The following is a 25,283-nucleotide window of genomic DNA, read 5'->3' as shown; positions in this document are numbered from 1 at the left end:
CTCTTCACTTTGTTTTTGTCTTGCTTATTTTTATTTACTACTTTGTTTGCTGCACTAAATCAAAATACAAAAAAAATTAGTTGCTAGTTTTACTTTATTTGCTATCTTGTTTGCTATATCTAAAACACAAAAAAATTAGTTTACTTGCATTTACTTTATCTAGTTTGTTTTATTTACTGTTGCTAAAATGGCCAACCCTGAAAATACTAAGTTGTGTGACTTCACAACCACAAATAATAATGATTTCTTATGCACACCTATTGCTCCACCTGCTACTACAGCAGAATTCTTTGAAATTAAACCTGCTTTACTGAATCTTGTTATGCGAGAGCAATTTTCTGGTATTAGTTCTGATGATGTTGCTGCCCATCTTAATAATTTTGTTGAACTATGTGAAATGCAAAAATATAAAGATGTAGATGGTGATATTATTAAACTAAAATTGTTCCCTTTCTCATTAAGAGGAAGAGCTAAAGATTGGTTGCTATCTCTGCCTAAGAATAGTATTGATTCATGGACTAAATGCAAGGATGCTTTTATTGGTAGATATTATCCCCCTGCTAAAATTATATCTTTGAGGAGTAGCATAATGAATTTTAAACAATTAGATACTGAACATGTTGCTCAAGCTTGGGAAAGAATGAAATCTCTGGTTAAAAATTGCCCAACCCATGGACTGACTACTTGGATGATCATCCAAACCTTCTATGCAGGACTAAATTTTTCTTCACGGAATTTATTGGATTCAGCTGCTGGAGGTACCTTTATGTCCATCACTCTTGGTGAAGCAACAAAGCTTCTTGATAATATGATGATCAATTACTCTGAATGGCACACGGACAGAGCTCCACAAGGTAAGAAGGTAAATTCTGTCGAAGAAACCTCTTCCTTGAGTGATAAGATTGATGCTATTATGTCTATGCTTGTGAATGATAGGACTAATATTGATCCTAATAATGTTCCATTAGCTTCATTGGTTGCACAAGAAGAACATGTTGATGTAAACTTCATTAAAAATAGTAATTTCAACAACAATGCTTACCGGAACAATTCTAGTAACAACTATAGGCCATATCCTTATAATAATGGCAATGGCTATGGTAATTCTTATGGGAATTCTTACAACAATAATAGGAGTTCACCCCCTGGACTTGAAGCCATGCTTAAAGAATTTATTAGTACACAAACTGCTTTTAACAAATCTGTTGAAGAAAAGCTTGGGAAAATTGATATACTTGCTTCTAAAGTCGATAGTCTTGTCACGATGTTGATCTTTTGAAATCGAAAGTTATGCCTAATGAAAATCATCATAATAAAATTGTTACTACAGCAAATGCCATCCAAGTTAGAATTAATGAGAATATAAGATTAATGGCTGAACTGCGTGCTAGGTGGGATAGAGAAGAAAATGAAAAACTAGCTAAAGAGAAGAATGTAGCTAAAGTTTGGACTATTACCACCACTTGTAATGCTAATGCTACACATGTTGCTGCACCTCCTACTAATAATAATAAAAGAATTGGTGTTAGCAATGTTTCCACTTCTAATGTAAAGCGCGAGAAACTGCTCAAAGCTGCTAAAACTATTAAATCGCTGTGATAAAGCTGCTGAAATTTTTTCCAACATTGGGGATGATGATCCCATTGCTTTAGATTATAATGGTTTGAATTTTGATGATTGCCACATCTCTGAAGTTATAAAGTTCTTGCAAAAACTTGCTAAAAGTTCTAATGCTAGTGCTATAAATTTGGCTTTCACACATCATATTACAAATGCTCTCATAAAAGCTAGAGAAGAGAAACTAGAGCGTGAAGCCTCTATTCCTAAAAAGCTAGAGGATGGTTGGGAGCCCATCATTAAGATGAAGGTTAAAGATTTTGATTGTAATGCTTTATGTGATCTTGGTGCAAGTATTTCTGTTATGCCTAAGAAAATTTATAATATGCTTGACTTGCCACCGCTGAAAAATTGTTATTTGGATGTTAATCTTGCTGATCATTCTACAAAGAAACCTTTGGGTAAAGTTGATAATGTTCGCATTACCGTTAACAATAACCTTGTCCCCGTTGATTTTGTTGTCTTGGATATTGAATGCAATGCATCTTGTCCCATTATATTGGGAAGACCTTTTCTTCGAACTGTTGGTGCTATCATTGATATGAAGGAAGGTAATATAAAATATCAATTTCCTCTCAAGAAAGGTATGGAACACTTTCCTAGAAAGAGAATGAAGTTACCTTTTGATTCTATTATGAGAACAAATTATGATGTTGACACTTCGTCTCTCGATAATACTTGATACACACTTTCTGCGCCTAGCTGAAAGGCGTTAAAGAAAAGCGCTTATGGGAGACAATCCATGTTTTTACCTACAGTACTTTATTTTTATTTTGTGTCTTGGAAGTTGTTTACTACTGTAGCAACCTCTCCTTATCTTAGTTTAGTGTTTTGTTGTGCCAAGTAAAGTCTTTGATAGTAAAGTAAGTACTAGATTTGGATTACTGCGCAATTCCAGATTTCTTTGCTGTCACGAATCTGGGTCCACCTCCCTGTAGGTAGCTCAGAAAATTAATCCAATTTACGTGCATGATCCTCAGATATGTACTCAACTTTCATTCAATTTGAGTATTTTCATTTGAGCAAGTCCGGTGCCATTTTAAAATTCGTCAATACGAACTGTTCTGTTTTGACAGATTCTGCCTTTTATTTCGCATTGCCTCTTTTGCTATGTTGGATGAATTTCTTTGATCCACTAATGTCCAGTAGCTTTATGCAATGTCCAGAAGTGTTAAGAATGATTGTGTCACCTCTGAATATGTTAATTTTTATTGTGCACTAACCCTCTAATGAGTTGTTTCGAGTTTGGTGTGGAGGAAGTTTTCAAGGATCAAGAGAGGAGTATGATGCAACATGATCAAGGAGAGTGAAAGCTCTAAGCTTGGGGATGCCCCGGTGGTTCACCCCTGCATATTCTAAGAAGACTCAAGCGTCTAAGCTTGGGGATGCCCAAGGCATCCCCTTCTTCATCGACAACATTATCAGGTTCCTCCCCTGAAACTATATTTTTATTCCATCACATCTTATGTGCTTTGCTTGGAGCGTCGGTTTGTTTTTGTTTTTTGTTTTGTTTGAATAAAATGGATCCTAGCATTCACCTTATGGGAGAGAGACACGCTCCGCTGTAGCATATGGACAAGTATGTCCTTGGTTTCTACTCATAGTATTCATGGCGAAGTTTCTCCTTCGTTAAATTGTTATATGGTTGGAATTGGAAAATGATACATGTAGTAATTGCTATAAATGTCTTGGGTAATGTGATACTTGGCAATTGTTGTGCTCATGTTTAAGCTCTTGCATCATATGCTTTGCACCCATTAATGAAGAAATACATAGAGCATGCTAAAATTTGGTTTGCATATTTGGTTTCTCTAAGGTCTAGATAATTTCTAGTATTGAGTTTGAACAACAAGGAAGACGGTGTAGAGTATTATAATGTTTTCAATATGTCTTTTATGTGAGTTTTGCTGCACCGGTTCATCCTTGTGTTTGTTTCAAATAAGCCTTGCTAGCCTAAACCTTGTATCGAGAGGGAATACTTCTCATGCATCCAAAATACTTGAGCCAACCACTATGCCATTTGTGTCCACTATACCTACCTACTACATGGTATTTTCCGCCATTCCAAAGTAAATTGCTTGAGTGCTACCTTTAAAATTCCATCATTCGCCTTACAATATATAGCTCATGGGACAAATAGCTTAAAAACTATTGTGGTATTGAATATGTAATTATGCACTTTATCTCTTATTAAGTTGCTTGTTGTGCGATAACCATGTTCACTGGGGACGCCATCAACTACTCTTTGTTGAATTTCATGTGAGTTGCTATGCATGTCCGTCTTGTCTGAAGTAAGAGAGACCTACCACCTTATGGTTAAGCATGCATATTGTTAGAGAAGAACATTGGGCCGCTAACTAAAGCCATGATCCATGGTGGAAGTTTCAGTTTTGGACATATATCCTCAATCTCAAATGAGAAAATTATTAATTGTTGTTACATGCTTATGCATAAAAGAGGAGTCCATTATCTGTTGTCTATGTTGTCCCGGTATGGATGTCTAAGTTGAAGAATAATCAATAGCGAGAAATCCAATGCGAGCTTTCTCCTTAGACCTTTGTACAGGCGGCATAGAGGTACCCCTTTGTGACACTTGGTTAAAACAAGCATTGTGATGATCCGGTAGTCCAAGCTAATTAGGACAAGGTGCGGGCACTATTAGTACACTATGCATGAGGCTTGCAACTTGTAAGATATAATTTACATGATACATATGCTTTATTACTACCGTTGACAAAATTGTTTCATGTTTTCAAAATCAAAGCTCTAGCACAAATATAGCAATCGATGCTTTTCCTCTATGGAGGACCATTCTTTTACTTTCAATGTTGAGTCAGTTCACCTATTTCTCTCCACCTCAAGAAGCAAACACTTGTGTGAACTGTGCATTGATTCCTACATACTTGCTTATTGCACTTATTATATTACTCTATGTTGACAATATCCATGAGATATACATGTTACAAGTTGAAAGCAACCGCTGAAACTTAATCTTCTTTTGTGTTGCTTCAATGCTTTTACTTTGAATTATTGCTTTATGAGTTAACTCTTATGCAAGACTTAATTGATGCTTGTCTTGAAGTGTTATTCATGAAAAGTCTTTGCTTTATGATTCACTTGTTTACTCATGTCATATACATTGTTTTGATCGCTGCATTCACTACATATGCTTTACAAATAGTATGATCAAGATTATGATGGCATGTCACTCCAGAAATTATCTGTGTTATCGTTTTACCTGCTCGGGACGAGCAGAACTAAGCTTGGGGATGCTGATACGTCTCCAACATATCGATAATTTCTTATGTTCCATGCCACATTATTGATGTTATCTACATGTTTTATGCACACTTTATGTCATATTCGTGCATTTTCTGGAACTAACCTATTAACAAGATGCCGAAGTGCCGATTCTTTGTTTTACGCTGTTTTTGGTTTCAGAAATCCTAGTAACGAAATATTCTCGGAATTGGACGAAATCAACGCCCAGGGGCCTATTTTGCCACGAAGCTTCCAGAAGTCCGAAGACGAAACGAAGTGGGGCCACAGGGTGCCCAAACCCTAGGGCGGCGCGGCCCACCCCCTGGTCGCGCCGGCCTATGGTCTGGGCCCCTCGTGCCGCCTCTTGACCTACCCTTCCGCCTACTTAAAGCCTCTGTGACGAAACCCCCAGTACCGAGAGCCACGACACGGAAAACCTTCCAGAGACGCCACCAACGCCGATCCCATCTCGGGGGATCCAGGAGATCGCCTCCGGCACCCTGCCGGAGAGGGGAATCATCTCCCGGAGGACTCTACGCCGCCATGGTCGCCTCCGGTGTGATGTGTGAGTAGTCTACCCCTGGACTATGGGTCCATAGCAGTAGCTAGATGGTTGTCTTCTCCCCATTGTGCTATCATTGTCGGATCTTGTGAGCTGCCTAACATGATCAAGATCATCTATCTGTAATTCTATATGTTGCGTTTGTTGGGATCCGATGAATAGAGAATACTTGTTATGTTGATTATCAAAGTTATATCTATGTGTTGTTTATGATCTTGCATGCTTTCCGTTACTAGTAGATGCTTTGGCCAAGTAGATGCTTGTAACTCCAAGAGGGAGTATTTATGCTCGATAGTGGGTTCATGCCTGCATTGACACCTGGGACAGTGACAGAAAGTTCTAAGGTTGTGTTGTGCTGTTGCCACTAGGGATAAAACATTGATGCTATGTCTAAGGATGTAGTTGTTGATTACATTACGCACCATAATTAATGCAATTGTCTGTTGCTTTGCAACCTAATACTAGAGGGGGTTCGGATGATAACCTGAAGGTGGACTTTTTAGGCATAGATGCAGTTGGATGGCGGTCTATGTACTTTGTCGTAATGCCCAATTAAATCTCACTATACTCATCATGATATGTATGTGCATGGTCATGCCCTCTTTATTTGTCAATTGCCTAACTGTAATTTGTTCACCCAACATGCTGTTTGTCTTATGGGAGAGACACCTCTAGTGAACTGTGGACCCCGGTCCAATTCTCTTTACTGAAATACAATCTACTGCAATACTTGTTCTACTGTTTTTCTGCAAACAATCATCTTCCACACAATACGGTTAATCCTTTGTTACAGCAAGCCGGTGAGATTGACAACCTCACTGTTTCGTTGGGGCAAAGTACTTTGGTTGTGTTGTGCAGGTTCCACGTTGGCACCGGAATCCCTGGTGTTGCGCCGCACTACATCCCGCCGCCATCAACCTTCAACGTGCTTCTTGACTCCTACTGGTTCGATTAAACCTTTGTTTCTTACTGAGGGAAACTTGCCGCTGTGCGCATCACACCTTCCTCTTGGGGTTCCCAATGGACGTGTCAACTACACGCATCACATATTCAGAGGTGACACAATCATTCTTAACACTTCTGGACATTGCATAATGCTACTGGATATTAATGGATCAAAGAAATTCATCCAACATAGCAAAAGAGGCAATGCGAAATAAAAGGCAGAATCTGTCAAAACAGAACAGTTCGTATTGACGAATTTTAAAATGGCACCAGACTTGCTCAAATGAAAATGCTCAAATTGAATGAAAGTTGCGTACATATCTGAGGATCATGCACGTAAATTGGCTTAATTTTCTGAGCTACCTACAGGGAGGTAGACCCAGATTCGTGACAGCAAAGAAATCTGGAATTGCGCAGTAATCCAAATCTAGTACTTACTTTTCTATCAACGGCTTAACTTGGCACAATAAAACACTAAACTAAGATAAGGAGAGGTTGCTACAGTAGTAAACAACTTCCAAGACACAAAATAAAAACAAAGTACTGTAGGTAAAAACATGGGTTGTCTCCCATAAGCGCTTTTCTTTAACGCCTTTCAGCTAGGCGCAGAAAGTGTGCATCAAGTATTATCGAGAGACGAAGTGTCAACATCATAATTTGTTCTCATAATAGAATCAAAAGGTACCTTCATTCTCTTTCTAGGGAAGTGTTCCATACCTTTCTTGAGAGGAAATTGATATTTTATATTACCTTCCTTCATATCAATGATAGCACCAACAGTTCGAAGAAAAGGTCTTCCCAATATAATGGGACAAGATGCATTGCATTTAATATCCAAGACAACAAAATCAATGGGGACAAGGTTATTGTTAACGGTAATGCGAACATTATCAACTTTACCCAAAGGTTTCTTTGTAGAATGATCAGCAAGATTAACATCCAAATAACAATTTTTCAACGGTGGCAAGTCAAGCATATCATAAATTTTCTTAGGCATAACAGAAATACTTGCACCAAGATCACATAAAGCATTACAATCAAAATCTTTAACCTTCATCTTAATGATGGGCTCCCAACCATCCTCTAGCTTTTTAGGAATAGAGGCTTCGCGCTCTAGTTTCTCTTCTCTAGCTTTTATGAGAGCATTTGTAATATGATGTGTAAAAGCCAAATTTATAGCACTAGCATTAGGATTTTTAGCAAGTTTTTGCAAGAACTTTATAACTTCAGAGATGTGGCAATCATCAAAATTCAAACCATTATAATCTAAAGCAATGGGATCATCATCCCCAATGTTGGAAAAAATTTCAGCAGCTTTATCACGTGCAATTTCAGCGGTTTTAGCAGCTTTCGAGGCGATTTCTCGCTTTGCATTAGAAGTGGAAACATTGCTAACACCAATTCTTTTATTAGTATTAGTAGGAGGTGCAGCAACATGTGTAGCATTAGCATTACAAGTGGTGGTAATAGTCCAAACTTTAGCTACATTCTTCTCTTTAGCTAGTTTTTCATTTTCTTCTCTATCCCACCTAGCACGCAGTTCAGCCATTAATCTTATATTCTCATTAATTCTAACTTGGATGGCATTTGCTGTAGTAACAATTTTATTATGATGATTTTCATTAGGCATAACTTTCGATTTCAAAAGATCAACATCAGCAGCAAGACTATCGACTTTAGAAGCAAGTATATCAATTTTCCCAAGCTTTTCTTCAACAGATTTGTTAAAAGCAGTTTGTGTACTAATAAATTCTTTAAGCATGGCTTCAAGTCCAGGGGGTGAATTCCTATTATTGTTGTAAGAATTCCCATAAGAATTACCATAGCCGTTGCCATTATTATAAGGATATGGCCTATAGTTATTACTAGAATTGTTCCGGTAAGCATTGTTGTTGAAATTACTATTTTTAATGAAGTTTACATCAACATGTTCTTCTTGTGCAACCAATTAAGCTAATGGAACATTATTAGGATCAATATTAGTCCTATCATTCACAAGCATAGACATAATAGCATCAATCTTATCACTCAAGGAAGAGGTTTCTTCGACAGAATTTACCTTCTTACCTTGTGGAGCTCTTTCCGTGTGCCATTCAGAGTAGTTGATCATCATATTATCAAGAAGCTTTGTTGCTTCACCAAGAGTGATGGACATAAAGGTACCTCCAGCAGCTGAATCCAATAAATTCCGTGAAGAAAAATTTAGTCCTGCATAGAGGGTTTGGATGATCATCCAAGTAGTCAGTCCATGGGTTGGGCAATTTTTAACCAAAGATTTCATTCTTTCCCAAGCTTGAGCAACATGTTCAGTATCTAATTGTTTAAAATTCATTATGCTACTCCTCAAAGATATAATTTTAGCAGGGGGATAATATCTACCAATAAAAGCATCCTTGCATTTAGTCCATGAATCAATACTATTCTTAGGCAGAGATAGCAACCAATCTTTAGCTCTTCCTCTTAATGAGAAAGGGAACAATTTTAATTTTATAATGTCACCATCTACATCTTTATACTTTTGCATTTCACATAATTCAACAAAATTATTAAGATGGGCAGCAAGATCATCGAACTAACACTGCAAAATTGCTCTCGCATAACAAGATTCAAGAAAGGTGTTTAATTTCAAAGAATTCTGCTGTAGTAGCAGGTGGAGCAATAGGTGTGCATAAGAAATCATTATTATTTGTGGTTGTGAAGTCACACAACTTAGTATTTTCAGGGTTGGCCATTTTAGCAACAGTAACTAAAGCAAACTAGATAAAGTAAATGCAAGTAACTAATTTTTTTTGTGTTTTAGATATAGCAAACAAGATAGCAAGTAAAGTAAAACTAGCAACTAATTTTTTTGTATTTTGATTTAGTGCAGCAAACAAAGTAGTAAATAAAACTAAGCAAGACAAAAACAAAGTAAAGAGATTGAGAAGTGGAGACTCCCCTTGCAGCGTGTCTTGATCTCCCCGAACGGCGCCTAAATTTAGCTTGATGGCGTGTAACTCACACGTTCGTTGGGAACCCCAAGAGGAAGGTATGATGTGCACAGCAGCAAGTTTTCCCTCAGAAAGAAACCAAGGTTTATCGAACCAGGAGGAGCCAAGAAGCACGTTGAAGGTTGATGGCGGCGGGATGTAGTGCGGCGCAACACCAGGGATTCCGGCGCCAACGTGGAACCTGCACAACACAACCAAAGTACTTTGTCCCAACGAAACAGTTGAGGTTGTCAATCTCTCCGCTTGTCGTAACAAAGGATTAACCGTATTGTGTGGAAGATGATTGTTTGCAGAAAACAAGAGAACAAGATTGCAAGAGATTGTATTTCAGTAAAGAGAATTGGACCGGGGTCCACAGTTCACTAGAGGTGTCTCTCCCATAAGATAAACAGCATGTTGGGTGAACAAATTACAGTTGGGCAATTGACAAATAAAGAGGGCATGACCATGCACATACATATCATGATGAGTATAGTGAGATTTAATTGGGCATTACGACAAAGTACATAGACCGCCATCCAAAGATGCATCTATGCCTAAAAAGTCCACCTTCAAAGTTATCATCCGAACCCCCTCCAGTATTAAGTTGCTAACAACAGACAATTGCATTAAGTATTGCGCGTAATGTAACTAGTGACTACATCCTTGAACATAGCACCAATGTTTTATCCCTAGTGGCAACAGCACATCCATAACCTTAGAGGTTCTTGTCACCCCTCCAGATTCACAGAGACATGAACCCACTATCGAGCATAAATACTCCCTCTTGGAGTTACTAGCATCAACTTGGCCAGAGCATCTACTAATAACGGAGAGCATGCAAGATCATAAACAACACATAGACATAGCTTTGATAATCAACATAACAAGTATTCTCTATTCATCGGATCCCAACAAATGCAACATATAGAATTGCAGATAGATGATCTTGATCATGTTAGGCAGCTCACAAGATCCGACAATGATAGCACAATGGGGAGAAGACAACCATCTAGCTACTGCTATGGACCCATAGTCCAGGGGTAGACTACTCACACATCACTCCGGAGGCGACCATGGCGGCGTAGAGTCCTCCGGGAGATGATTCCCCTCTCCGGCAGGGTGCCGGAGGCGATCTCCTGGATCCCGCGAGATGGGATCGGCGTTGGCGGCGTCTCTGGAAGGTTTTCCTTATCGTGGCTCTCGGTACTGGGGGTTTCGTCACGGAGGCTTTAAGTAGGCGGAAGGGCAAGTCAGGAGGGGGCACAGGGGCCCCACACCATAGGCCGGCGCGGCCAGGGGGTGGGCCGCGCCGCCCTAGGGTTTGGGCACCCTGTGGCCCCACTTCGTTTCGTCTTCGGTCTTCTGGAAGCTTCGTGGCAAAATAGGCCCCTGGGCGTTGATTTCGTCCAATTCCGAGAATATTTCCTTACTAGGATTTCTGAAACCAAAAACAGCAGAAACAAAGAATCGGCACTTCGGCATCTTGTTAATAGGTTAGTTCCAGAAAATGCACGAATATGAAATAAAGTGTGCATAAAACATGTAGATAACATCAATAATGTGGCATGGAACATAAGAAATTATCGATACGTTGGAGACGTATCATCTTGAAATTTCCATGTTTGAACCCAAAACGACTTCTCTTCATGCTAGACTTCATAAGACAGAGTTTAGGGGTTAGCGGGTAGATACATGATTTGTCTAGTTTGAATAAGACTAGACCTTGTTTATCAACTTTAATGCTTACTATATGACATAAGAAGACTATGTGCTTTGGTTTTTCATTTTTCTATATTTTTATTTTATGCCCATTTGAATCTTGGTCAAACCTATATTTGACCAGGATTTAAACAAGTTTAAAACATGAAAATGAAAAGCTAAGCCTTGATCCTTCTTAGTCACACTAAAATGAAGCTTTTGGGATGTTCTTGAAATTTCCATGTTTGAAACCCAAAACGACTTCTCTTCATGCTAGACTTCATAAGACAGAGTTTAAGGTTTAGGGGTATAGATACATGATTTGTCTGGTTTAAATATGTATAGACCTTGTTTATCAACTTGAATGCTTACTATATGGCATAAGAAAACTATGTGCTTTGGTTTTTCATTTTTCTGATTTTTTTAAATTTTGATGCCCATTTGAATCTTGGTCAAATCCTAGGTTTGACCAAGATTTAAACAAGTTTAAATCATGAAAATGAAAAGGGAAGCATGTATCCTTCTTAGTCACTCTAAAATGAAGTTTTTGGGAGGTTTTTGAAATTTCCATGTTTGAAACCCAAAACCACTTCTCTTCATGCTTGACTTCATAAGACAGAGTTTAGGGGTTAGGGGTAGATACATGATTTGTATGGTTTGAATATGTCTAGACCTTGTTTATCACCTTTAATGCTTACTATATGACATAAGAAGACTATGTGCTTTGGTTTTTCATTTTTCTGCTTTTTTTTTAATTTTACGCATTTATTCGAATCTTGGTCAAATCCTAGGTTTGACCAATATTTAGACAAGTTTAACACGTGAAAACGAACTGATAATCCCATTTGTTGACTCATTTAACTAGTTAATCCCATTTGTTGACTCTCTGTTGACCAGGCACTTGAGGTAAAACTGAGTATATTGCACTAGCCGTATTAGTACTCAAGGGGAAAAGCGAGCACACAAAAAATGCTACAAAGTATAAGACTCGAGAGTATATCTAAATTTCCGAGGTTAGACTCGAGTACGCGTGTTGCGGTGCGAAGTGGAAGACGTGCAATTGTTGACGGTGCGACGCGAGTCGCGGTGCAGAAGTCGAAGACGTGCAATCGTGGACGCGTGTCGCGTTGCAGAAGCCCAAGACGTGCAGACGTTAAATGGTGGACGCGTAGGACGCGGGTCGCATTAACCACCCCTCGCCTTTATAGACGCCTCCTCGCACTATCTCTATCACTCTCACTCGCTCATGCAACGCCGCCTCTCACGTCCCATCATCTTCTCCAAAGCAAAAAACCCTCTCCCTCTCTGCAGGCGAGATGGACATGGAGAATGCGAATCCCATCGTCCATGACGCCGTCGGCTCCAAGCGCGACGCCTCCCTCTTCGACGTCGTCCCCTCAAAGGCCGTCGCCGCCGCCGGTGGCGGTCGTATCCACGGGATGGGACCCCTATGAGCCGGTCTTGTACATCTCGCCTCCGAACCCCTACGACACCTGCATGGACGACCCATGGAACGAGGTAACTATGGTTTGCTCCCTTTTTTGTTCCCCATTCCTTTTTGAACCCTATTTTTGATGGTTCCCTAGTAACTATTAGTGCCGATCTGTAGATGGTCGAGTATTGGGTTAATATTTGCGCCGATTTTATTCCATTTTGCTTTGATCCCTTCTTGATTTCGTTTAAGATTTGGAGTTCGGCCGTTCGGTTAATTTATGCAAGTAATAATGGGATCTCAATCAGTTAATTTATGGGATCTCGATCGGTTATTTTATGCACGAATCAAAAGATATCAACCATTTAATTTTGCAAATATTCGGAATCTGTTCAAAATCAGATCTGGAATCTGTTTCTTTGCCTATGATGAATCGTTGGGCACAAATTTTTATAGAGTGGGTTTAACCATTGCGTGTACAAATCACAGTGCATGAGCTATGGTTCGCTAACACCATCCTCAGACATATAATCGTGTCCACTCTAACCGAGGCTGGCTCTATTTTTCCTTACTTTGTTATCATGCACGTTAGTCATCGTTGCATCTCATTCACTAATAGTTCCGTTTGATATGGATCAGGTATGCAGCGGCGGCGACGTCGGCGGCGACGGCAGCACCATGACGTCAAGACTCGCCAGTCTTGCGGAGGGCTGCAGGTCGGCCGATCGTCTCCTACTTCGCCAAGGGTGTCTACAGTGCCCCTTACGCACTAGGAGGCTCGGCCGCACCGACTTCAATCGCCTCCTCACGCATGCCGAGAACATCGGCAACACCAACCCCAAGGTCGGCGCGTCGGTGAACCCCCACTCCTTCCGCGCCAAGCACATGGCGCTCGGCATGCACCTCCGCGCGGCATCCGGCGGGTGGAGATCTCCCGTTTGGGCGCATGCCTCCGCTCAAGCCCAAGGCTCCCAAGGGGAGCAACAAGTGGAGGCAGAGGCGGATGGGGTAGGCGGAGTCTGGACGTGTCCGCTGCAAAGCAGCTTCTATTTTGTTGTTAGCTAGGGATCCCTTGTTGTTATGTTGTTAGTATGATGGTGTTGTGAAGAACCTCGAACCTGTTGGCTGTTGTGTATGCACTATGCAGCTTATTATCTAGGGAGGGATCCCTATTATCTATCCCTATTCAACTAGAGTATATTTTGTTGGCCCTACTTTGTTTTCTCGATTTACTATTACTGTGAGTTTGTCGTACAGAGTACATTACCCTGGAGATTTGCTTCTAGATTTAACTACATACATATGGACCAGAGGGAGTACTAGATTTGCTGCCATATTGGGCAAACAACGAGGGCCAAAAGGCACAAATAATTGAAGAAAGACAGAAATGCAAGCTTCTCTAGATTTGATACTAATTTGGTTAATAAAGACAAAGAGACGAGAGGGGGAAAAGGTGCTCTTAAAAATGCCAATTCGCGCGAGAGAGAGAACCCGGCTCTGCTCACGTACAACCAAACACGGTCTCGTCCTGTCCCACGCGGTCCCTTTCTACTAGCCCCACACGTCAGCACGGAACGGTCAACTAAACTGGAATCCTCCCGTCTGAGCTCCTTCTGCGGGTTACAAATAAGGGCTTGGCAAAAACTGAGGAAAAACATAAGGCAATCTTATTGACTAATATAGCTGCTTATAATTAATAAAAGGATTAGCTACAACGTGCTCAGTTTGCCCATTTATTAAGGTATAAGACTGGCAGGAGAGAAAGTAATCGCTAGTTTCCTCATTTTGCCCCTGCATGCTCGCACGATTAAAGCTCCTTCCGCACGCGCTGGACTCCTCGTTTCCTTAAACCTCCTCGTTTCTCGGGATAGACCAACAGTTTTTCAGGATCTTGTTTTTTTTTTTTTTGACAATCAATACCACATATATTCATAGCAACAAATAGTACATGGTAGAGATACATGAACTGACTCCAATGATTACAAAATAAAGTCTAAAAGATAGTAACAAATCTTCGAGGTCTTCAATTTTTTTCTTCTTCCAGAACACAATCTTGTACTTTTACGAAGGCGACCAAAAATAGATAACTAACCATAGACACAGAGATACCGAGTGAAAGTTCTCCCATGATTTTTTGAGCCGCAATGCCAAAGCTGCGTGCACGCACGCAACCATTAAAGCAATCATACAACATCGGCAAGAGTACCAACACCGGTATATCGGGGAATAATAACCGAGCTAGCTTTGTCATCGTCGATGGAGAGCCGAGAGTACGAATCACCATTGTCGAGGACGTAGCAGCCGGGACAAAAGCTGCGAGGATAATCCTCCCCACGGCAACAAAGACAAAAGATCCAAAATCGATCTGGCGAAGCAAGATCCAAAGGCCCATACCTAGAAAATTGTGATCGTTCAAGACCACCATTGACGCCAGGAAGAAGATCTCGTCGCCGAACGAAAGGCCGAAGATCACTTATTGCAGACGATGCCATCTCCATTGAGGGGAAACCAACAAGAAGGCGGCTACCAAAATCCTAACATAATCTAATATAATCTAATGAAAACAATACTTTTATTCGAAACTCCACGCATAGATCGGGTTCCCCACTCCTCCCGACGCCGCGAAGCCAACCGGAGGAGGGGGAACCAATCTATGGAGGAGGAAGAACTGAGGCGGCTAGGGTTGAGGCGGCGGCTTCGGGATCTTGGGTTAATGTGGCCGGAGTTTCGACTTTCGACTAGTGGAAACGGGAAAGCAGGTGCAAATTAGGGAGATAAGCCGAACCACAACCACCCGCGCCTTAAGCATCGAGTAATATCGGGAAAAATGCGCCTTTTGGCTATGATTACGATTTGACAAGGGCTCCCATCGGTATGGGGTGAACAAGCCCTCCCATCGAGATATCAGAGGAATTTGACAAGGGCTACATGACGACTAGATACATCACCAAAAAAGGTGATGCATGTCTCCTTCACCAAAACAATTTGAAACAAGTACATGAACGCAAGTACACCACCATAATAATACTACTACATTAACACAAGTACGAGTAATAAAGTAAGAGTACTACTCCCTCTAATCTAATTTAAACCAAAATTAAACTTAAACTTCATCCTAAATTTGAACTAGTGCCTCGTCCTCGTTCTTCGCTCATTTTCTGATCCAAGACGGCGCAGAGTGCCAGAGTGCATGGCACGGAACTCTTCATCGGTGGCATGCATGGGCATGTCACCGGATGCATGATTTTTTTCGCAATGTTTTAAATTTGAATTTAGGCCGCATGTCACACGGTGACATGCAAAAGGTGCATGTCACCTGGTGGTGGTAGGCAACTACCCTCATTTACGGCGGCGTAGGCGGCGGGACGCCCGCGTGGCCAGCCGGCGCCTCGTGGCCGCCTCGGTTTCCACGCGGGAGACCATTAAACGCCGACGACCAACCTTCCCGCGTCACGGTTAGCGACTATGACTATAAGGGCAAAACGCTAAACTCTCTCGTTCCATTCACTTTCTTCCTCTCTCCACCTAACAAACATTTGTTCGTCGCTCTCTCCTCCAGCAATGTTTTCAAAATTCAGGTCGTCGGCGGTCAAGTACGCGGAGAAAAAACGCCGGCTCGAAATTTCGAGAGACGCTTCCAGAAACCAAGTGGGCTCGCCGTCGCCGCCGCCTTGGCAAACGCGTCCGTGCTGTGCTCACCGGGTTAGTTTCCTTCGCCATGTACTTTCATTTCTTTCGTCGCTCTCTCCTCCAGCAATTAATGTGTTCAAACTTCAGGTCGCCGGCGGTCAAGTATGCGGATAAAAATGCCGGCTCGAAATTTCGAGAGACGGTTCCAGAAACCAAGTGGGCTCGCCGTCGCCGCCGCTGCCGCCGTCGCCGAAACGCGTCCGTGCTGTGCTCACCGGGTTAGTTTCCTTCGCCATGTACTTTCGTTTCTTCTTGCCCGGGCTCAAGCTCTTTAAGAGTCTCTATGGTTATACATCTTAAAGGGTTGGAAGTTCCAACGACGCCCGTGCTGCACCAACTTCCACGACCAAGGAATCATCGTCTTCCGATGATTTCAACCCGGCCCTACCCCGGCGAAATGAGGTAGCACCAAGCACTGTGTAGTTATCTTCTTCTTCTTCTTCTTCTTCTTCTTCTTCCTTTGCGCTTACTTGCTACCGATGATTTCGCCCTGAAGGAAGCGGCGCCGACTATCGACACCACTGTCGCCATCTTGATGGAAAAAAACGAGGAGCTCAGCTTAGAGTGTGATCGCCTCCGAGACGATTTGGCTGCCAAGAAGAAGAATTCGAAAACTCTTGTGGAGCTCATTTGCAGCCTTCGCAATGAGCGCGATATGTTGAAGAACGAGCTGATTAAGCGAGAAGAGAGGAACATTGCATCGGCGGAGAAAGCCAAGCGTACTCAAGACTGTGTGCCTCGAAAGAGACAAGTCCGATATAGAGTACAAAATCCTTCTTCAGATAAAGTACAGTCCAAAAGTTGAACCTTGAATATGTCGACATCGCCATCCTTGCCCTTCTCGAGAGGCGAAGGCACAAGATAAGTTGATGCACCCGATATTGGAGAGCTGCAGTGAAAGAGAAGAGACATTGAAAGAAGTGAGCAGTTTGGTGGGATACATGAGTGACGTCGGGCGAACTTCGCGAGAATCCGCCCTACTGAGCTCAAATTCCAGCGGAACCAGCTTTCAGCAATGCATGTTATGCGCACCTACAACTTCTACTCATTGATTAGAGGTCGCACGACATGGCATTTTCCCTCGAAATAGTAGTACTTTACTAATAGTTGTACTACTTAATATGTACCTTTTTGTAAAATAATTTCTTACATGTATTAGAAACTACCCCTCTCGTTTTTGGATGCACCCGGGACATTGTCATCCGGCCCTCTTCTGGACAAACCCCCTCGTGAAGGACGGTATATTTTGCACATTTCGCTACTAGTACTTCTAATTCCACCGCTTATTTTTCTAATCCGTTAAATCGTTAATTGGATGACCAACTGATGGAAGCTGCGATAGATTAGACCAACAAGTGGTGAATTGTGCAAAAGATATGTCCGTGTTTTATGCAAAAGAGTGATATGGGGATCTGGTGGAATCTTGAATTTCCTCTTCAGTGGTAGGCATGCTTCACTTATATAGCTGGAGTACATTGCGGACCTGGTGCATTTCGTCAGTACCGATCAGCTATTTTTGCTTATCCGGGAAGAAAAGGTAGTACTAGCCTTTTCTGTGAGATGTCTTTTCAGTGCTACGGAGTTGTCTATTGTAAGCCCCAGGAGTAGGAAAACCCAGAGCGCGCAGGTACGAGGGGTTTATGTGCATGAGGTCACTACAAAGGACCGTGAGGTCGCCTCGCATTCCCAAGCTTATGGGTAGGCCAAGCAAAGCTCGACACGCCCATGCACACAACACCCACCTCATAGGCTCACGTTAGGCTTTCCAGGCCTGAGTGCTTCACCTTCCTGTGCACTTCACACATACACACACTGTGCACAGGATACGAGGGTAGAATACAGCTTGAATATCACAACATGACTATGTATGACACAAAAGATGGAAATAAGGTTCATATATAGCAACGCTCTACTGAGCAAGATCCAAATGACACGCAAAGGGACACATATCCCATCAGTACATCGTACATAAGGTAGCCAAATAGTCTGGGTACAGACAAGATCCAAATTGGACTAAGAGTCCTGAAGATAATCAAGCGGTGTTTCCATAACCAACAAGCCACAGGCTGCTGCCTTAGGAACGATCCTGCTACGCAACGAAGTCGTCGTCCGTAAACTCGACAAAGTAGCCACCTGTGTACTGCTCATCATCTGTCGTACCTGTTTGTCGAAAAGCGGGTTCCGGAAAAAGAAGAAGAAAAACGAGGGTAAGTACCGTTGGCACGTACTTGCGAGACAAGACCAGCTATGCTTGCTGGTGGGCGGTGTAAACTTCGCCCGGCTATATGTGGAGTTTAGCGGCAGCAAAGCACTAACCAATAGAGACACGCTACAACATCCGTCTAATAGAGAAGGTGAGAGAGCGCATAATCTAGAAGTTCTATACTCTGCAAACAACAACCCAGCCAGTGCGATCCCCCTTAGCCAAGAGGTACTAACAAGGCACTCACACAGTTGACAATTTTATATCCATTCCATTATAATAGGGCTAACTTACTACGCAAGTAATTAGCAAGTTATTAGCGACAACATTAGGTGTAAGTTGTTCTATGATCGAGTTAAACAGCTCCAAGTCGTCCATAACCGCGGACACGGCTTATCGATAAGATTTAACCCTGCAGGGGTGCACCAATGTTACCATACACGCATGCTCGAACCCGCTTAATTACGGCGGAGTCTCACAACAAGACCGTTCCCAATTCAACAAGAAAGTCTAGGGGGGCCACCCGCCTAAGCTACCCGTATCGAAGTTCGGCCGTACTCCGAGACGGACTCAGAGGTTTGCGCCGGCGGCTAGGCGTGCGAACCACACGCTTCGCTAAACGTCCCGCAAGGTACAGTACAGAATATAAACACCCGAAGGCAACAGGAAGTAAACACCCGAAGGCAACAGTAAGTTAAGCATGGCATACATGGCATAGGCAAATAAAACCAAGGTTGTGGCCCCCTTTTCAACAGACTTGAGAAATGGTAATGGGTGATGGGGGGTCCCGATAAAACCTCCCACGAGTGGTTAGCGCGCTCAGTCTTAGAAACAGATAACAAGAACTCGGGTCCTAGGGGACATTAGCAAGTCAAAGTTCCGATGCTTTCGCAAAGGGGCTCACAGATGCCTCTGCATATTATATCCCTTAGCAATTTTAAGTTGTAGCAAAAGTTATCATCATCATTTTGAAAAGGTAGTACATGTGTCAACATCCCAACAAGATATCCCGAATATTTCGAGATATCAACAGAAAACCCTAAACTCGCCTACGACTCGCAAAGCTGGCAAACAACAAACAATAGGTAGGGCGAGGAGGTGTATCTCGGAGATATAGGTAACAGGTGGATAGGACACGTGACACAACAGAATCGCAACATAAGGATAGCAATAGATCAAAAGAGCATGTAAAAGTAAAATAGGTGAAGGGGTGGGCTACTTTGTCGGATCGAGAGGTAGAAGCACCGACACGATCCTCCAGGGGAACTCGTACTCTGCTCAGATCGCTCATGCGTCGGCGTCTACTCGAGAAGAACCAAATAGCACATACAAAAAAAGTAATAGCACAAATCAATACAAGTGCAATGCGCAATATGATGCATGATGACATGGCAAGATGATATGTGCAAGGTTTCATGTATAGCAAATTAAGTGGGGTGTTCAAATATAGCATGAAAAGATGGAACACCCACACATAACATTTAGTTATGGTTGCAAATTTTACTTATTTCGAACCAGGGATGATGCCAATGATGCATGACAATGTTAAAATTGAATTCCTCTCATTTTTCTGATACAAAAAGATATAAAGTTTGTCAAATTCGGAGTTGTAGAGATGAAGTTATGAATTATGCAACAATAATCAAGTTTAGTCCAGATTTGAAATTGACACAATTTTAGTTGTTCAAAAGTTGAAACAAATTACATGGTTGGAAAGAGCATGTTTTTCTGATCGAAATGGACATATGGTTTGTCCAATTTGGATTTGTAAAAGTGCAGTTTTTAAGATTTTAGAAAACCATCTGTTTGCGTAAACTTCTGAAAACTGAATTTCGACAGCTGAGAACTGAAACGGAACAGCTGCTGTTTCCTGTAGATGGATTTCTGCACGAATTTTAAAGTGACCGCCGCGAGAGATCTGGGCAGTTCTAGACGAGGCTCTCGACAGTCGGAGCATGCTGATTGTGCCAACATTCAAATGGGACAGATTTGGGACGTTTTGGTGAACCGTGGCGACGGTGAGGTTCGCCGGAAAACGGTACCGCGACATGTGCGAGAAACAGCGAAAACTGAAAACAGATTCTGGACAGATGTTTGATCGAAGGTGGCGTCGTCTACAGGCAACGAAATTGAGTGATTCCAAAACGAAAGTTGTAGCCCTTCGTCTCAGCTTTCCAACGGTGCGAAGAACGCAAGCTGGAGTGGCCTGTGCTGGCGAGGAGATGTGTCGAAAGACAGGTGCTGAGAAGAAAAACTGGGCGTTTTTATGTGAACTCGATCTCGTCTGATCTCGTCTCTCCTTCTCAACTCGGACCAGATGAAGCAAGGAAACAAGTAGGAAGGTCAGGGCATGCAGCTGCTCACCCTGGAGGTGTCGACGACGAGGAGGAAACGGCAGGGGAGGTCGGAGTCGAGGCCACGGTCGCCGGAGTCCGGGAACAAGACGGCAGCGGCGGTGAAGATGTTGAGCAGACCACAGCGTCTCCGGTTCCGTGAAGTAATCCGGGAGGTAGAGGAAGGAGTGGCGGTGCGATTCCCGTCCTCAGCTGGGCGTGCGGCGGTCCATGGCGTCGGCGGCGATCATCGGAAGCTCCGGGAAAAACCCCTCTCAACTCACGGACGGAAAGAGATGGAGGTGGCGGCGCGGAGAGGGAGGAGCGAGCTAGGTTTCCTGGGGCTGCTCCTGGCGTCTTAAGGAGATGAAAAGAGGGGCAGGTGGCGAGCATCCATGGAGGGGGAGAAGATCATGTGGTGCTGGCTTGGTTCGTACAGGAGGCGACGCCAAAGTAGGAAGACGTACAGGAGCTGCGTCTCCAAAGTTTGGACCTGGGCTAAGGTTGGGCTTAGACCAAGGTAGGCTGCTGGGTTAGATTTAGCTAGGCTTGGGTTAAAGAAGAGGCTGCCGTGGCCTGAGGCTAGCTCCAGGGAAGAAATAGCTACTAAGGATGCTGGGTTAGATACGTAGGTTAGGTTAGCTTTTCCCTTTTTATTTCTTTTTCCTGTTTTCTGTTTTTATTTCTTTCTCTTTTCAAAACTCTTTTCGGAAATTGAGATGTGAACATTTGAATTTGAATTCAGAGAAGGACTCAAGCGTCTATACCAACCTTGGTAGCTTGAGAGAATAAAAGAAAAAGAAGAAGAGCGGGACATAGAGAAATAAAGAGAAGATGAAATATTAGGTAAACCTTAATGGCTCAAACATTTGAGAAGGTAAACCATCTCAAGATCATAAAACATGTGCGTTGCAAAAATAGAGAGGAGAGGTAGGTTTATAGTAACCATATAAGAATTTTGGCATGACCTATTTGAAAGATAGATCAAGTAGAGGAATAGGTTTAGGCTTGTTAGCTTTTCTTGGAACATCACAAGAGGGAGGGGATGAACCAAGAGAGAGGAAGAGAGGAAGAACCACAAGCAAACAAAGCAAAGCCAAAACCAAATGCAATTTTATCAAAGCCAAAAGGTGGTGATATGCATGAATGCAACATGATGAGATGATGACAATGCAAGAAAGGTAAAAAGGATCTAGGTATTACTCTTGGGATGTTACAAACGCCCCCCCTTGAAGGAATCGCGCCCCGAGATTCTCAGGAAGAAGAGAAAAAGGACGGGTACTCGGAACGGAGTTGATCTTCCCGCTCCCAAGTTGCTTCTTTATCAGAATGGTGCGACCACTGCACCTTGAGGAACTTGACAGAGTTGTTGCGAGTTCGGCGTTCAGCTTCATCAAGAATCCGAACGGGATGCTCTTTGTAGGAGAGGTCTTCTTGTAGGTCGATGGACTCGTGATCAACTGCACGGCCCGGATCTTTGAAGCACTTCTTGAGCTGTGACACGTGGAAGACATCGTGCGCTTTGGAGAGCTTCTCAGGGAGTTCAAGGAGGTAAGCGACTTCACCACGCTTTGCTAGAACTTTGAAAGGACCAATGTATCTTGGCGCCAGTTTGCCTTTGATACCGAAGCGATGAGTGCCCCTCATAGGAGTAACACGAAGGTAGGCTTGATCACCAGGATGATATAACATATCACGGTGCTTGCTATCATAATAGCTTTTCTGCCGAGATTGTGCTATCTTCAGATTGTCACGAATGATTCTCACCTTTTCTTCAGCCTCGTTGATGACATCGGGGCCAAAGATTTGCCTTTCACCAGTTTCAGACCAGTTCAGAGGTGTTCTGCATTTGCGACCATAGAGAGCTTCGAAGGGTGCCATGCCCAAGCTGGCTTGATAGCTGTTGTTGTAAGAGAACTCAGCGAATGGAAGGCATTCTTCCCATTTCATGCCGAAGGAGATAACACAGGCACGGAGCATGTCCTCGAGAATCTGATTGACTCTTTCGACTTGCCCACTCGTTTGCGGATGGTAAGCTGTGCTGAAGAGCAGATTAGTTCCCATAGCTTTCTGAAAGCTTGCCCAAAACTTGGAAGTGAAGATACTTCCGCGATCAGAGCTTATTTCCAAGGGAACACCATGAAGAGAAACAATCTTTGCAGTGTAGAGCTCAGCCAACTGACTAGCAGATATTGTTTCTTTGACAGGAAGGAAGTGAGCAACCTTGGAAAGACGGTCAATCACCACGAAGATAGCATCATTGCCTTTCCGAGACTTTGGAAAACCAGTCACAAAGTCCATCTCAATCTTATCCCATTTCCACTCAGGAATCTTCAGGGGTTGGAGGACACCGGTAGGTCTCTGATGTTCTGCTTTGACACGGCGACAAACATCACATTCTGAGACATAGCGAGCAACATCCCTTTTCATCCTAGTCCACCAATAGGTAGACTTGATATCGAGATACATCTTTGTCTTTGCCAGGATGGATAGAAAGAGGAGTGTTGTGAGCTTCTTTGAGAATGAGGTTTCTCGTGTCCTGGATCATTCTAACAACAAAACGACCTTGGAAGAAGAGAGTTCCTTGATCATCGAGAGAGAAAGACTTGTACTTGGGCTTGTGCATATTCTCTTTGATATTCTTGCTGCAAATATCTCGCAACTGTCCTTTTCGGATCTTATCTTCAAGATTTTGCGTGATCACCAAGTTTGCAAGGTAACCTTGGGGAACAAGCTCAAGATTTAATTTCCTGAATTCTTCATAAAGAGCAGGTTGACTTTCTTGAATCATGAGGTTGTTGCAATAGGACTTGCGACTAAGGGCGTCAGCCATGACATTAGCTTTGCCTGGAGTGTAGCTGATAGACAGATCAAAGTCCTTGATGGTTTCCATCCATCTCGTTTGACGGAGGTTCAAGTTGGGTTGTGTGAAGATGTATTTGAGACTCTTGTGGTCGGTGAAGATCTCACATTTGTTGCCCAACAAGTATTGGCGCCATGTTATTAAAGCATGTAACATGGCTGCAAGCTCAAGATCATGTGTGGGATAGTTGAGTTCATGCTTTTTCAACTGACGAGAAGCATACGCCACAACTTGACGTTCTTGCATGAGGACAGCACCTAGTCCATGAAGAGAGGCATCACAGAATATCTGGAAAGGTTTAGAAGTATCTGGAAGAACAAGGACAGGTGTGGAAGTGAGCTTCTGCTTGAGAAGATCAAAGCTTTCTTGGCATTGAGGAGACCAAAGGAACTTCTTGTCTTTCTTCAGGAGATCGGTAAGAGGCTTGGCGATCTTGGAGAAATTCTCAACAAAGCGGCGGCAGTAACTTGCCAAACCGAGGAAACTTCTCACTTGCTTGACATTCTTCGGAGGAAGCCATTCAACGATCGCCTTGACGGTTTCAGGATTGACAGCAATGCCTTTTCCCGAAATAACATGGCCAAGATAGACGACTTGAGGAAGCCAAAATTCACACTTGGAGAACTTGGCGTAGAGACGGTGTTCACGAAGCTTCAGGAGGATGAGGCGAAGATGCTCTTCATGCTCCTCATTGGACTTGGAGTAGACAAGGATATCATCAAGATAGACTACCACAAACTTGTCAAGGTACTCCATGAAAATGTAGTTCATCAACCGAGAGAAAGTGGCAGGAGCATTAGTGAGGCCAAAGGACATGACGGTGTATTCGTAGAGACCATAACGAGTTTTGAAGGCTGTCTTGGGTACATCCTCCTTGCGGATTTTGATTTGGTGATAACCACTTCTCAAATCCATCTTAGAGAACACAGTTGCACCCGCAAGCTGATCAAAGAGCTCATTGATGCGAGGAAGAGGATATGTATTCTTGATCGTTTTCTCATTGAGAGGGCGGTAGTCAACCACCAATCGATCAGTTTTATCCTTTTTCTTCACGAAGATGGTAGGACATCCCCATGGAGAAGTGCTTGGCTGAATGAAACCAAGTTTTTGCAACTCATCAAGCTGCTTCTTGAGTTCAGCCAACTCATTGGGACCCATTTTGTATGGCCTCTTTGAGATAGGAGTTGTTCCAGGCTCTAGTTCAATGACGAACTCAACAGCCCTGTCAGGTGGCATACCTGGAAGTTCTTCAGGAAAGACATCAGGAAAGTCGCAAACCACCGGTATAGACTCAAGCTCCGGAAGAGAACTAGGATTCAAAGCAAAGAGCTGAACGGAAGGTGTTTGGGAAGATGTATAGGTCAAGGTTCCTGATGAAGTAGGAAAAGAAACTGAATGGTTGGCGCAATCAATGACAACTTTGTTGGCCTTCAACCAATCCATGCCAAGGATGACATTAATGCCAGAGTTTCGAAGGAGTATCAAGGAGGCGAGAAAGATATGGTTTCCAATTTGAATTTGGTTACCATGGCTTAACTTCGAAGATATCATTTGTCCTCCGGGAGAGTGAACCACGAGATTAGATGGCAAGAAAAACACAACAAACTCGTGCATGAGCGAAACTTGAGAGATGAAAGAATGTGACGCTCCGGTATCAAACAGAACTGTAGCTGAGAAAGGGTTGATAGGAAGGACGAGGAACCATTT

At 42.8% G+C, this 25,283-nt stretch overlaps 1 protein-coding gene across 1 annotated transcript; it reads right to left on the bottom strand.

Annotated features, from left to right (window-relative positions):
• Positions 1–21,474: 21,474 nt before the first annotated feature.
• LOC139839081 (uncharacterized) lies at positions 21,475–25,019 on the bottom strand. Its single transcript, XM_071829129.1, has 4 exons — positions 24,476–25,019; positions 23,800–23,884; positions 22,061–22,613; positions 21,475–21,492 (listed from the first exon to the last, which is right to left on the bottom strand). The coding sequence occupies exons 1-4, from the start codon at positions 25,017–25,019 to the stop codon at positions 21,475–21,477; spliced, it is 1,200 nt and encodes a 399-aa protein (XP_071685230.1).
• Between the last annotated feature and the right edge of the window lie 264 nt (positions 25,020–25,283).

The sequence above is a fragment of the Lolium perenne genome, chromosome 4 (assembly GCF_019359855.2).
Source record: "Lolium perenne isolate Kyuss_39 chromosome 4, Kyuss_2.0, whole genome shotgun sequence".
Taxonomy (NCBI): domain Eukaryota; kingdom Viridiplantae; phylum Streptophyta; class Magnoliopsida; order Poales; family Poaceae; genus Lolium; species Lolium perenne.
This window is presented reverse-complemented; position numbering and strand designations above follow the sequence as displayed.